Source organism: Pseudochaenichthys georgianus, chromosome 19 (genome assembly GCF_902827115.2).
Source record: "Pseudochaenichthys georgianus chromosome 19, fPseGeo1.2, whole genome shotgun sequence".
Classification (NCBI taxonomy): Eukaryota; Metazoa; Chordata; class Actinopteri; order Perciformes; family Channichthyidae; genus Pseudochaenichthys; species Pseudochaenichthys georgianus.
Window position 1 is genome coordinate 20,500,283 of NC_047521.1, and position 14,181 is coordinate 20,514,463.

The following is a 14,181-nucleotide window of genomic DNA, read 5'->3' on the forward strand; positions in this document are numbered from 1 at the left end:
CCTCCTGTCTCCCTCTCCTGTCTCTCACTCCCAGGGTGTCGGTGTGCGACGAAGACAAGCTGACACATAATGAGTTCATCGGCGAGTCGCGGGTGGCCCTGCGTCGCGTGAAGCTGGACCAGACCAAACACTTTAACATCTGTCTGGAGCATCCACCTCCTGTGAGAAGAGCAGAGAGGGGGCAGAAGGAATAAAAAGGGAGGAAAGCGGGATGTGTAGTGTGTATGAGGGAGATAAATGCCTTTCTGGCACCGTAATATTCAAACTATTAGGGCTTCCTGTGTGACTCACAGCATCATTTTAAAGTGAAAACGTTGACAGGAGGAGGGAAGGCAGGAAATTGTTTACGTGCCAACAGGGATGCAACACTAAAATGTCAATATGTTTTAGATGCATGGTAAACACACTCCTGAGTGTCAGAATATATGAAATGGAAAGCATCCGTACAAATTAAAATTGGAAAAACAACACTAATAGGCCCACACAGTTGCATAATATGCAGCTACTTGGAATGAAATGCGCAGAAACTTCAGCATAACATCTAGATATGATTGTTGATTATATTATTCCTCAACCTTAAAAAACCTTTGTTGCTTATATGCTCTATAACAGCTTCCTTGGAAGAAGGAGTTGTGTTGCTGGGATGCGCCCCTTTCCCACCGGACAAAAACACCCACTTACACCCACTAACATCTGGCTTTAGTGGAGAAGGGTGCAATCAGCATTGACTCAGCAGTAGTGGCTGCCCAAGCACCGAGGGGTTAATCGACAGGGATATGGACAATTCATATATTGTATTGACCTGCAACATCTCCTCAAAGCCAACAGGCTCCATGTAAAGAAACATCAATATACTTGACGGAAACAAACAAAAACTCAACAAGATCTTTGTTAAGTCTTAAACAATCACATACTGTGGTGAGATAGTTTGAAAGAGCGATAAATAACGGATTTAAAAGACTCGTTACCGCCAAAATTGAAACTAAGCATCCAACCTGATTCAACAAACAAAAAAAGAAAGGCACATTTGACTGATAGCACCTGGAAATTGCATGTTTTTAGCTGGTTTTCTAACATTAAAAACCTGTACATACAAAATAGTGAACAAAGTAGTCAGGTTCATACATTTCTTTGTGTACCGTTTGTTCATGACGGCTTTACAATGTCAGACATCAAAGAGACTTCCTGTTCACTAAGACAATCTTTGTATGATGAGTAGCATAAACGTATCACTTGATCTGAGCTAAAGGAGACACACAGCAACAGTGGAGCTGACATAGACGTTTAGCCATACAGTATATTGTGTATTGAGCCAATGTCAGCCGACATCAGTGCGAATAAAAATACAATATCTAAAAACAAATCTCAGGTAAACAGAGGACAGTTTCCTGTCTGTTCTCATAGCTCACAGACAGCTTTTTGTGCAGGCTAAATGTCAGCCGGATTATTTGTTGGAAAAGGGTACATGGAGAGAGTGGGGGAATAAAGGCTAGAGGAGATGGGGGGGTTGCATGGTGGAGCGTCAATGGTGAGAGAGAGCAAGTAAGAGAGGTGAGAAACAAATAGATTAGAACATAAAAGTGGCTGAGAGAAGGGGGCATGTGTTTGTTAAAGGGACGGGAGGCTGCTGTGTTTTTTTGTGCTCTGAGGGGCTGCTGGTAATAGATTGGTCACTCTGAGGCCGGTGGCCACTCTGCGATCAAACGCTGAAGCCCCCGTCATCCTGCGAACCAGACACTGTGTCGGGCCTGTCATTTTCAGAGTGGCTTCCACCTTCGACCCCATTCGTCTATTGCCGTTTAACCTTAGCTGCTCTACCTGCTTGTACAAGCTTTTTCTGTCATTCAGTACCCTCCTAATTATCATCTCTTCTACTCTTGCCTCCAGCTGCCTTCACCGACAGCGATGAGCACGGCCCTTAGAGGAATCTCCTGGCTACCTGAGAGAGGTGACCACACGACTCCTGTTATTTTTGCATGAAAACATTGCGAAGCTTCTAGTGTTATCAGCTTTTAAATGGGCGATGTCACTTTTCATCAGGACGACAGAGTTTGGGTTTGTAAGGCCTTCCTCTACTTCCTAATTGGCTCAGTTGTTGTTATCATCTATTCTATTCGTATTCTATGCAGGGAGGTTCAAAATGTGGCAGCCATCTGGTATTGGCCATAATATTTATGATGGAATAAAAAAGGGAAGTCAGGCGAAATAGCATCAATGGCAAAAAGTCAGCTTCGAGCGTGCCGGGGTGGATGGACGAGATAAAACCGAACAAAGAACATTGTTTGTTGACTCGTTTTTATATTGTGTAACTTATACTACAGGGCCCCATCATGTTCATTCTCAGGTTCATATCTGTATTTAGTGTCTCTACTGTGACCTGGTGTAAATGCTTTAATGGTTCTTTTCACACCTCTGTCTGAAAACCAGAGCCCAGTCTGCTCTGATTGGTTAGCTGGCCATCTCTGTTGTGATTGGTCAACCCTCTTAGAGATGTCCCTGCCCCCTTAGCCTATCATGTACAATGTGTTGGACATCACAAGTGTGATGTAGTGATATCATTATGTTACAGAAGTTAACAAAGGAGTCCAATGGAGGTGTTTCAGGCAGGGGGGGGGGGGTGTGTGGGAGAGGAACCCCTTCTGGAGGGGACGTTGGGATTTTAGCCTTTGCAGACCATTTACATGCAACAAAAGAACCCTAGAGGAAAGGGAAAACCCCCCCAAAAGCATAATACGCCCTCTTAATCCAAACTCTAATGTTGTCCTGAACCTAACCAAGCTGTTTGTTTTAATTAAACAACATTAACTACATTTAAACTGCAACCATTTTACTGCATGAGGGTGCAGTTCGCTTCGTATTATAATGTAATCATAACGACTAATAACGGCCATTTAATGGGCTGTAGCAGCAAAAACCCTGAGTATACTTTGGGTGTGTTTTTTATTGCCTATGAAATGAATTATATTCTTTTGCTGATGTAAGCCAAGAACAACTTGCACACACAGGTCTGATTCTATAACTAGCAAGCCAATATGTTAAGAAATAACCTAATGTATTATTTTTGTAGACGCACAGCTGATTTGAGAGCCTTCTCATCACATATGGAGTACAAGAAGTGTAGTCCTTTCCCTTCATTAAGATAACTGGAGTCAAGCAGCTGCGTGTGTGTTACTCATCACATTCAAGGTTGTTTCATGTGATCGTCTTGCCAGTTCCCTCCCTTGCAGATCCACCCACGTATTTATCTCTGTCCCATTCGTCTGTCGCTGTGTGTGGCTGGCTTCACATTGATGCCTGTTTTTTTCGACCTCCCTAATGAGTTGCTCCTCATCGATCTGTGAAGGTCTGAGCTGTTCTATCAGCAGATACCTGCTGCATCCTCACTAATTGCGAGTTTTAAAGTAGTCTACTCTGTCACGGCAGATGGCGAACTGGCTGTTGGCAGTAATGATGAGTCCCAAAGTAAAATAGGGACAAGGAGAAGGGGGAAAATAGGAAAGAGATTAAGTTAAAAGAGAAAGCTGTGGAGACAATAAGAGGGAGGAGCATGAAGGAGCGTTTGGAATATTGATCGTCCTGCCTGTGTCCACCTCTCGCCTCAAGATAAGACTTAATGAGAGATGGAAATGGATAAAAAAAGATAAAATAGATATTAAGAGATGGAACCCATTTTATATTATAGGCAATAAAACGGAGCCTTTTCTGTGGAGAATCAGAAAAGATAACCCGAATAAGATGCACCTGCCGAGATGAAAACGGCTAATCCTATAAATACCACACATGTGTTGGTGCTGTCGGCCATGAGTGTGCGTCACGGTGCTGTGAGAACATCGTCTTCTCTTTTCCACCCTTTGATGATGCTTCCTCTCTTCCATCTGTCACTTTGAATCTACTCTGTTGTTCCGCTTGTTGTCAAATTCTTTGGTAACAGTTTGATGTTGTCCGTGGAAAATACTCCAGGAGCAACATATTGGGTCCCAGACAGGGCGAATAGATATTAGCTGTGTGGCAGATTAACTCAAATGTCAGATGAAACCTACCTGATCTTTTGTTGTTTGCTTCAGGGATGTAAGTTATTGGATTTGTGTCAACGTGATGTAATTTTCCAGCTCGTTGTGACAATTTCGAAACCGATACTGTTGCAGACACCTACTGTTTACCACTCAATTGCAGAGGACATCTAGTCTCCTCTGTAGCGGAATTCACATATTATTCTTTCTACTGCCAAAAAAAAAGTAAATGTCTTTCTGCAAAATATAATCAGCCTGTCATATCAGAGGACACGTTTATTTTTGGATGCTGAGATTTCATTATAAAGCCTTTATCTGCCAATACTGATGAAGTGACGATGTTATCATGCATTCTTAGTTCGCTAGAAGGAAATTAGATGGTCTACATTACAGCAAAGGACACTTATACATTTTGAAGCAAGACTGTTTAACTCAATAGAGAAGAACATATTGTACTTCCCACCTTCTAAATAAATTAATCCATAAAGTCAAACAATACAACTCACCCTTCTCAGTTCAATGCACTCAGTCGTGTGCTGTTACAGCCTTGCATGTTCATTTATGGACTAAATAAAATAAACATAAACTTTAATCTATTTGTTTTGGGTCTCCTAAAGACATTGTGGGTGTTTTACGATCTTCTAGACATTTACTATTACACTGCGTTGAAGCTTTTATCCGGTCACCTGTAGCTGTTCAGCAAAAGTTACATACGCTTACTTTTATTTCTGTTGCACTGACGCAGGATGAACTGTACTGTACTGCCAGGGTTTGTTTACTGACTGCAGCTTTAAACCTGCAGACATTCATTTTTTTTGGCCTCAGTAAACACAAAACTGACATATTATTCAGTTGATATTTGAAGCGTGTTTGCAACCAGCTATGGTTTATCTACACATCTAACGGACACAGAGCCACATTAGCATTCATTTGAAGTTGTGTTTGAGTCCACAAGTGTAGTATTCACTCGACCTTAAGCTATATTGATCTTTTTACCTAAACCTGAGGGAAATATCTCGCTTTTCAAAGCAATCATTTCAAAGGCTATTTTTCACTGAATTTAAATTCAAATTCAGAGGTTGTACTGTCATGTGCACAATAGCTACAGCTTAGATGTTTGCAATGGAAATCCTGAATCCCAGGCTGCCTTCAACAATGCAACAATGCAACAAACAATATACTTAAGAATAAATGACAAAAGTAAAAAAGTTCACAAAAGAAAAACCCAGAGGTAACACAACAATCATTTGGCTGACTGAAGAATGCCAATACATTGCATTATTACAAACTGGATGACCAGTGATCATCAGCGGAAAGAGAGATCTTGGAGATTGTTATTGTTTAACTGTTGAATGCTTCAATATTTCACAATAGAATAGAGTTTTTAGATACGAGTTTTTCCACTGAAACACAAATCAAAGCTGATGAGAGTAAACCAGTAAAGTAGGCAGTAAAACAAATACAAATGACCTGGAAGTCAGTAAACCACATAATTCACTGATTCAAGTGACCCCTTTTACATTATAACAAGTCATTTAATCTAGAAAAAAATAATGAGGACCGAAGCTAGAACAACTTGATTATTGTTGCCCGTTTCATCAGCAGGTCAAGGCTTGCTTTCAGCTCTGAACCTTTAGCCACTAATAGCAGCAACAAAAGCAGCTCGCAAACCTCTTTTTAAAAACACTCTTGTCTCCCCTCTTTATCTCTACAGTGGGAGACTGAGCAGATGAGAAGTCTAGAGGAGAGAGGCCGTTTGCTGCTCTGCCTGCAGTACTTCCCCCCCTCCAGTGATGGCGATGTGAAGGGTGAGGCCAAGGAGAGGGCTCGTGGCGGGTTGTGTGTCGGCGTCAAGCGCTGCGCCCACCTGGCAGCCATGGACGTCAACGGCTTCTCAGACCCCTACGTTAAAACGTATGGACCATATCGAACCACTAACTGCATGCCAGGGTGTATTGGATTAGACAAGATGGAGACATGTTGCTTCCTGTGCGATTAATAATGAATGTACATGATGGATTGACATTTCATGACTCTCATTCCAGAACAATTTCCAAATGACCTATCCAGCAGCAATCTCCCTCTCCATCTTGTTACCTGTGTTTGGCTTTTACTGGCCGCTCATATTGACCCCATGAATCACGTTTTGTCGCTCCCATGAGTGATGGCTGGAGTTAACCCCGTACAAGGTAATAGTGACAAACGAGGGCAGCTCTCACACAAGCGCAAGCCGTTGTGAAATATTTATGAGATAATGGCCGATATCGAACTGAGATAATGGTAACAGTTTGTGTTTACTGACAGCCATCACCATTGATTGAAAGGCAGTGACATGATCTAGAGTTATGGGCGTTCTGTATCACTGAGGAGGGAGCTTGTGTTTGTGTCTCAGAGGCCCTTCTGAGTTTCATAACTCACTGATGAAAGAAAAGCAATACTGTGTGTGTGGCTGTGTTTGGAGAGGGCAGGAGGGTCCCTGGTCTGAATGATGCTCGCTGACAGCAAGTGGTCAAATGAGGTTTAAAAATCGCCCTCTTCTTCACTGGGTGATCTCCTGAGAGTTCTGGTTTTAAAGTTGATTCTTGGAAAAACCCATAACAACCTCCCATCACACACACATGAAGCTCAGCATGCCCCCACTCTTCAGCAAACAACAATCTCCTTTCCCGTCACGAATTCAACTCTCACTCCTTCTTTACATCCACCGAACCTACGCGCACACAGCCCTCACGCATCCACCTTGTTTAATTTTGGATGCGTGATCGCATCTTTGCCCTTTGGGACATTTTTCCCAGATGCTTTGTTGTGTCTGAGAGCGTGTGGGAACATACGCTCTCAGAGCTGTGGGTGGTGGGTGGAAAGCAAATGTGAATAGCGATGTTGCCATGCTCCTTCCAGCTGGCTTAAAAATATCCTGAGCATTTTAGTGACACCTCTTGAAGGGATGCTGAGCTTTTTCACTCAGTGCTGTGTTGGTTATCATTTCTCACATATTAAACCTTAGAGGGAATAGCATGACATTGTGGGAAATAAACTGAATTAACTTTAAGATGGATACAGCCAGCAGCTGGTTAACTTTGCCAAAAGCACTGAAACAGAGGACACAGCCAGCCTGGCTCTGTACCAAAGTACAGTCAATACAAGAAAAGTCAATACGAATATTTCCTTAAATGTGAAACTGTACTTTTATCCAGAGTACTTGAATATGTCACCCAATTACAAGCAGGCCTACTGTTTCATTAAAGACACTTCACTCTAGTTAAAGTACAGTCACTTTTTAAACCCTAAGACAGCCAACAGAAGATAATCTCCAATGTATTGATTAGCATATCGAATAATGTTAAGCAAATGTGTCATTAACACACCTCAACAAAGTGTGTTTCCCTGCAGGAAGAGTGTGTTGTTGTTGTTGTTGTTGTTGTTGTTGTTGTTGTTGTTGTTGTTGTTCTCACCGGTCTGAACGTCATTCAGGGGGTTTTGAGCCTCACGTTGTCCTGCAGCATCTGCTCCAGGTTTATCTTCTGTTGTCGTTCATTTTCAAAGCATTATTTATGCCGTCCACTCCCAGTAGCGGCATTGTCACAAACAGAAGAAAGCCCTCACACACCTCACTGAAGGTAACAGTTATTCAGAGAAGGCCGAATCCATCCACCATGAGACATGTTGGCATTTAGCATGTTAGCCGGTCAGACCTAGCATGAGGTGTTGAGGTGTGCTTGATTTGCGCCACTCACGTGCCCACCGGGTGGTATAAACTGTTTATCCCTACGGTTAAATATACCGTCTTCTTCGTTTTTAACATTAAAATGACAAAAAATGACGCATAGGCCTTCACAAAAAAGACTGTTACAGTTATTATTTGTCCTCTTGCCTTACTGTTTGATTCTCTGTTGTATTTGCTTCCCGGGTGTGTTGCCTTTACTTTGCCTTGAATTTAGAAAGGTAGGCTACTTAATAAGCAATTGTATTATTATAAAAAGGGCCTATGAATACTTTCAATGTTGCCTTCAAGATAATGCTTCTTTCTGAATCATCCATTAATGAAGAAGTCACTAAGAATATAGTAAGAGTGACATGCAGGGTTGCCAACTCTCACGCATCTGGCGTGTGACCTTTATATATACAGTCTATACGTGTGACACACGCTTTCACTCTCAATCTCACGCTCTCACGCTGCCCAAACTATTCTCACGCCAAAAACAAGAATACCGAAGACTAGAAACGGTTTTGAAAACTTTTGTCACGAAGTGATCGTCTTCTCAATAGAACACATTTGATAATGTCTTCTGGCCAATCAGAATCAAGATAACGGCATGTTGTTGCCGGAAGTCCCGACAGAGAATACTTTTGCTGTAGTACATCTCTATACAACATTACGTGTTGATAGAAATCAACACGTAATGAAATAAGACCCCACGGTGTGATGATTGATAGGTGTGTGGGCTGTCTTTCTTTTTGACACACAGAACAATGGGGGCTATCCACCCTTATCCACAATGTAAAGTAATTCACAGCCTCTTCCCTCTTCTCTCTGTGAGGAGCAGCAGGTTCAGCTTTCAGAACAAAGTAACACAAAACTAAAATGGCATTCATTTTTTTAAATATGTCGTGTAGTAATAGATTTATTTATTTGTCTTCTCAAGAGAGTACCAGAATGTGTATTTTATGTTAGTATTTCAAAAAATCTCCTGGGGGAGACTCCCCCCAGACCCCCCTGCAGGAGTTGGGTTTTCAGCATGTCAACTCTTTCACCTGTGGGGAAATTGCAGGATTGGCTCCAGGTCGCCCTTTTTATTTACTACAAGACAAATGTGCCTTTTTATTTCATACAGTTCATTTGGGATTGAGACAGGGAAATAATCTAAACCTCACGCGTGGCATTTCATGCAAATACTGACTTCACCCCACCACTGTATGGGTTAGCCCTACCATAGATTACCCAACAAAAATACTCTCTGGCAACTGCCGACCCGTATTGCGCAAGCGCAGATCTAAGATCCAGTAGAAATGATAAAAAAGTAAAAGTCTGCTGCTTATTGTTCTACTAGGCCAAAATAGAGTGTGTTAATTAATATGTTTGGCAGTTTGGAGTAAGTCTGTAGATTTGTTTGTGTGTGTTTCATGTATAGGCTCACGATAATTAATTTTGTTGGATACATTTTCCAGGAAATTATTGCGATAAACGATAATATTGTCGGCACCGTTGTATGACCATTTTAGACCACTGACATAATGATAATATATAATTGAAGTACATCCTTTCGAACTGCTAGTCACATCTTCATGTAAATGGCAATTTATCGAGTTCATTTTTATTTATCGTACGATAAGTCAATTAATTGCTTAACGCGACAGGCACACAATAAAACAGTGGAAACAAACATGTGTTTGACTTTCATTAGTGAATGATACGTTGTGCCCTTTATAGTCTGTGTCCAATTTTCTGTATTTGTATATATTGTATATATATCCTATATCCTATATATATGCTAAGGTCCCGCTGCTGACACGATAGCAGTCATTTAGTGCGCATATGTGTAATTAAACCCATGATATCAGAATCTCACTCCAGCCAGGTACCCAAAGTTGGCAACCCTTGACATGTCAGGGGGAAAAAAACATAATCTATCCATCATTGACAAATATTCCTCAGTGAACATAATGATTTTCTGTATGAACCTGCTCTGCCTCTGACCTTTACATATATGTTATCAGTGGTATTTGCAGTCCCCATTAGTGCTGTATTATTCCCTCCAGCATTACAATTACCTACCTGCGAATTATAATGTCCAGACTCTTATATGATGGTGTCTCATGTCTCTGCCTCAGGTACCTCAAGCCAGACGTTCAGAAGAAATCCAAGCACAAAACAGCGGTCATAAAGAAGACTCTCAACCCGGAGTTTAATGAGGTAAACATTACTTTGTGAATGTAAATCTCTGTGGGAGTGTGAAGCACATTTTCAATGGTTGATGTAAATAAAACAGCTTAATTAAATCTAAACACTCCTCGGTGACGCTTCACTGCATGCAAAGTGTCCGCAACTGTATTTAAGACAGCCAATTACAGGTTTGACATTAATAGCTGTTGCCTCATTAGGGTGTATTTTAGAGATTTGCATGCTCATCAGGTGTGACCTTTTGACCTTTGCTCATGTCCACTGACCCCTTTTCTTCTTTGTTTTCACCCAGGAGTTCTTCTATGAAATCACCTTCTCAGAGTTAGCCACTAAGACGCTGGAGGTCACAGTGTGGGACTACGACCTAGGGAAGTCCAACGATTTCATAGGTAACTGCACATACAGCCAACAATTCACATTCACAATTTAAATGTCTGTATTTAATGTATTTAATCATATTTTTAGTAGACTTTTGCTTTTGCCATAGAACGAAAAGGACGTTTCCACCTCTATAGGTTTTACATTTTTAAATAACTGCACAAACAATAAGGGGCAAAAGACAATAACAAAAAAATGCGATTAAGGCATACTAAACAGAATTATTTTTGGATAATCATTAGCTGCATGGCTTATGATTATCGGTCCACTAATGTTGTATCCATGGCAGATGTTACCAAAGATATTTTAAGCTGCGCTATTATCTTCCACTGAGTGCAGTACTGTGTGTAATTTGCAGGGTAAGGGTGCCAAAAGGGTGTCAGTGACATTTGGCTGCAAATTAGCATTAAACTATAATCTATAAATGGGAGAAATTACATTATGTATCTCTATTTGTCCTAAAGAAGTTACAGAGCTTTTTATCCATCAATCATGTCACATTTTCCACACTGTTCAGCGAAAAGGAAAACAAGTGAAAACATATTACATGTGATGCACATTTGGAATTGCAATCAAGTATTAATACAGAATTGCTGCACCTATCATGAAGATGTTATACGTTTGAATACTGAAAATGTAAGCCTATTGGTAAATAAGTATATTTTTGCTTTTGGCATAGGGGAAAAAAAACCTTTCCAGCTTCTTGGGTCTCAATTTTTTTAATATTAAAACGCAGTTACTGCAAAAGCAATGAGGCTAAAACAGACAACAACATATGCAATTAGTGCTATTTAGCCGTACAGTAGAAAACAAGTCAACCCTATAACACAATGAAGATTTGTATAGATCAAAAAGGGTAGGTTAAAGCTAAAGCTAATTCTAAACTAAGCTAATTCTCTTCCTACAATACCAATATAAGGAAAGATATTACAAAATTGCATTCTGATAATCCATTTGTATTGGTTCATTTTAAAACCCTTGTTATCAAAACATACATTCAGCTCTCGAACTTAAATCCCCAAACATGAACTTTCTTTTGAGCCCCACCTTGTTTTTGTCTTTGCTCTGGTTAGGCGGCGTGTCTTTAGGGTGTCACTCGCAGGGCGATCCTCTGCAGCACTGGATAGACTGTCTGAAGAACAAGGGCACGAAGGTGGAGCGCTGGCACACGCTGACCAACGAGCTGCCTGGATCCACGCTGCAGGAATGAACTGATCCTCTTTCACTGACACCGGAGAGACTGCCTAAAGAGAGACGTTTCACCGCATGCTCTGAGGATGTTCTGCATGCCTATGAAGGATTCACGTCCTGCTTACTGTGTGTCAAACGAAACATGAGATCATCATTCATGTCACACTCAGAGATCAATACTGTAATGGAAGACCTAAATAGACCCAATGCAAATCTGAGAAGCCACTGCAAAGCTAACATCATGAGCATTTCCCTAATCATATTCATTGCGCTCCATGTCCCTTTTGTGGATTTAATGTCAATCGTAATGCTTCTCAGAGCTGCTCAAAAAGTGATCAGATCTCAATTAACTAGAAAAATTGAAATCGTGCAAGAAAATATAATGAAGGAGAAGGCTGAATTATTCTTCATTATTCTTGCTCTTATTACATTCGGCTTGTTATTTTCATTCCCTGCTGACATTAAACCTCCACCGTCATGACTCACAGCGCACATACCTCTCCCTCGCAATAATGGTTTGCCAAATGCTTCCGAAAGACCTCCGAGGTGGTCTTAATACTGTCTGACACTTTGTACCAATCGATTATGGTTGCCATTGGGTTGCCTGCAGAAAACACGAGAGGCTGTTGGTTTCTTCCATGTTTGATGGTTTTGTGTCAGTGATTTGCATGTTTGGTGTTGATGGAGCAAACTAAAAGTCAAATATGTGCCAGGCTCTGCTGCAGGACGTTCGTCATCGTGTTGCTCCCAATTGTCCTGAGGTGTGTTGCTCTGATTAACTAAAGAGTTGTTTTTAATTAAATTCAAGGGTAACCGATTGTTTTCTATGCTGTTCAGTTGTTTAATGTGTTAGCTCTAATATCAGAGTTTCTTGTTGGTGACACGCTGATGTTGACCTAGATTTGCTTCACAGTCTGTAATTTGAGGAGAAGAGTGTTGTAATTAACAGGAACATTGCCGAGCTGATTGGTTTTATGGAGAGCTGTGCATGGTCATACTCTGACACACCGTCGATACAAATGTCAGCTTCTGTTTGATATCTAAATTACAAATATGAATGGTGTTTAGAGCACAGTGTCGTCTGATGATATCTCTCCATAACTGCTGCTTTACTAGAGAGCAGGACTTTATCTGGGTCTCATGTGGTTACAGAGGCATGCTGATATTACCAGTGGTGTTCATATGTAAATATAAACTGTGATTCACTTGCTTTGGATGTTCGTCTTTTGGAACTTGAAGTGCGCATGATTGTTTCTTCTTTTTTTCATAAAAACGTTCATATTGACTTATGTGCATTCCTGAATTTCTATTATATTTGTTCCAAAGTGGCCTCTTGGAATCTCTAATGTTTACGTGCAGCTCAGTGGAGATTCAATAAAGCCGATACTGCCATCTAGCCTTCAGGTTCTGCCATTACAGCCTCTTCCATAACATCAAGTTATGTGAGAGTAAGTTATCAGATCAGAGGCACATCACAGTTTAAAGGCCATTAACAAAAGCATCAGTGTTGCTTTAACACTCTTGTGCAAAGAAACACAACATGTATGATACTGTGACTTCTTATGATTGGTCAGAAGAAATATATAAAACTCTGATTTAAGTATATGCAAACTATATATAGGAGGCGTGTGGGGCGCAGTGGATAGAGCCTTGGTGTTTGGATCAGGGGGTCACAGGTTCAAACCCCACTGCAGTCAGCATGTCGTTGTGTCCCTGGGCAAGACACTTCACCTCAAATTGCTCCTGTGGGGATTGCCCACAGTCAGTTGCTTTGGATCAAAAGCGTCTAACAAGTAATGTAATGTATATAGAGGCCAGTAATAGTCATATTATTTAGAACCGCTACTAAAAACGTGATTAAAAGGGTATAGCTACTGAAATTACAGCATTGCAATGTTTGAAAACCCTTGATCTGAATACCTGTGTTGAAATTATAATATAGCATTTGCAAATACTGGATAATTAAATCAGACACAAACCTCAAGTATCCAAAACAGACCAAAAAATAGTATTAAAACCAAAGCTATATTCTATTTACTGGGATGTAATTAGTTAAAAATCATGTTAAGACACACCAAGATTGGATTGTTTAATTCAGACGCCATCTGTGTATCTATCTATCTACCTACATATCTACCTATATATCTACCTATCTATCTACCTATCTACCTACCTACCTATCTATCTATCTATCTATCTATCTATCTACCTATCTACCTACCTACCTATCTACCTACCTATCTACCTATCTATCTATCTATCTATCTATCTATCTATCTACCTATCTATCGATCGATCTATCTATGTATCTATCTACCTATCTATCTATCTATCTATCTATCTATCTATCTATCTACCTATCTATCTATCTATCTATCTACCTATATATCTACCTACCTATCTATCTATCTATCTATCTACCTACCTACCTACCTACCTACCTATCGATCTACCTATCTATCGATCGATCTATCTATCTATCTACCTATCTACCTATCTACCTATCTACCTATCTACCTATCTATCTACCTACCTATCTAGAGGTCAACATCAATGCATTAGGATGTTTTTGATAAACAAGTCTCAATGCATCATGGTGTGAGTGTCTGAGTTGGACCCAGAGTGATAGACTTTGGGACAGATACAAAGCTCTCTGCAGTTTCTGATTATTGTGCATTTTCTCGTTTATCCTGGAAAAACTTT

At 40.5% G+C, this 14,181-nt stretch overlaps 1 protein-coding gene across 1 annotated transcript in view; it reads left to right on the forward strand.

The window, feature by feature from the left end:
- LOC117464596 (double C2-like domain-containing protein alpha) overlaps window positions 1-12,763 on the forward strand; it is a 66,644-nt gene extending 53,881 nt beyond the window's left edge. The window contains 6 exon segments of the mRNA XM_071206739.1: window positions 35-161; window positions 1,888-1,965; window positions 5,725-5,924; window positions 9,840-9,921; window positions 10,202-10,298; window positions 11,361-12,763. Of these exon segments, the coding sequence (XP_071062840.1) occupies window positions 35-161; window positions 1,888-1,965; window positions 5,725-5,924; window positions 9,840-9,921; window positions 10,202-10,298; window positions 11,361-11,497 (721 nt within the window). The 3' untranslated portion in view covers window positions 11,498-12,763.
- Window positions 12,764-14,181: the final 1,418 nt, after the last annotated feature.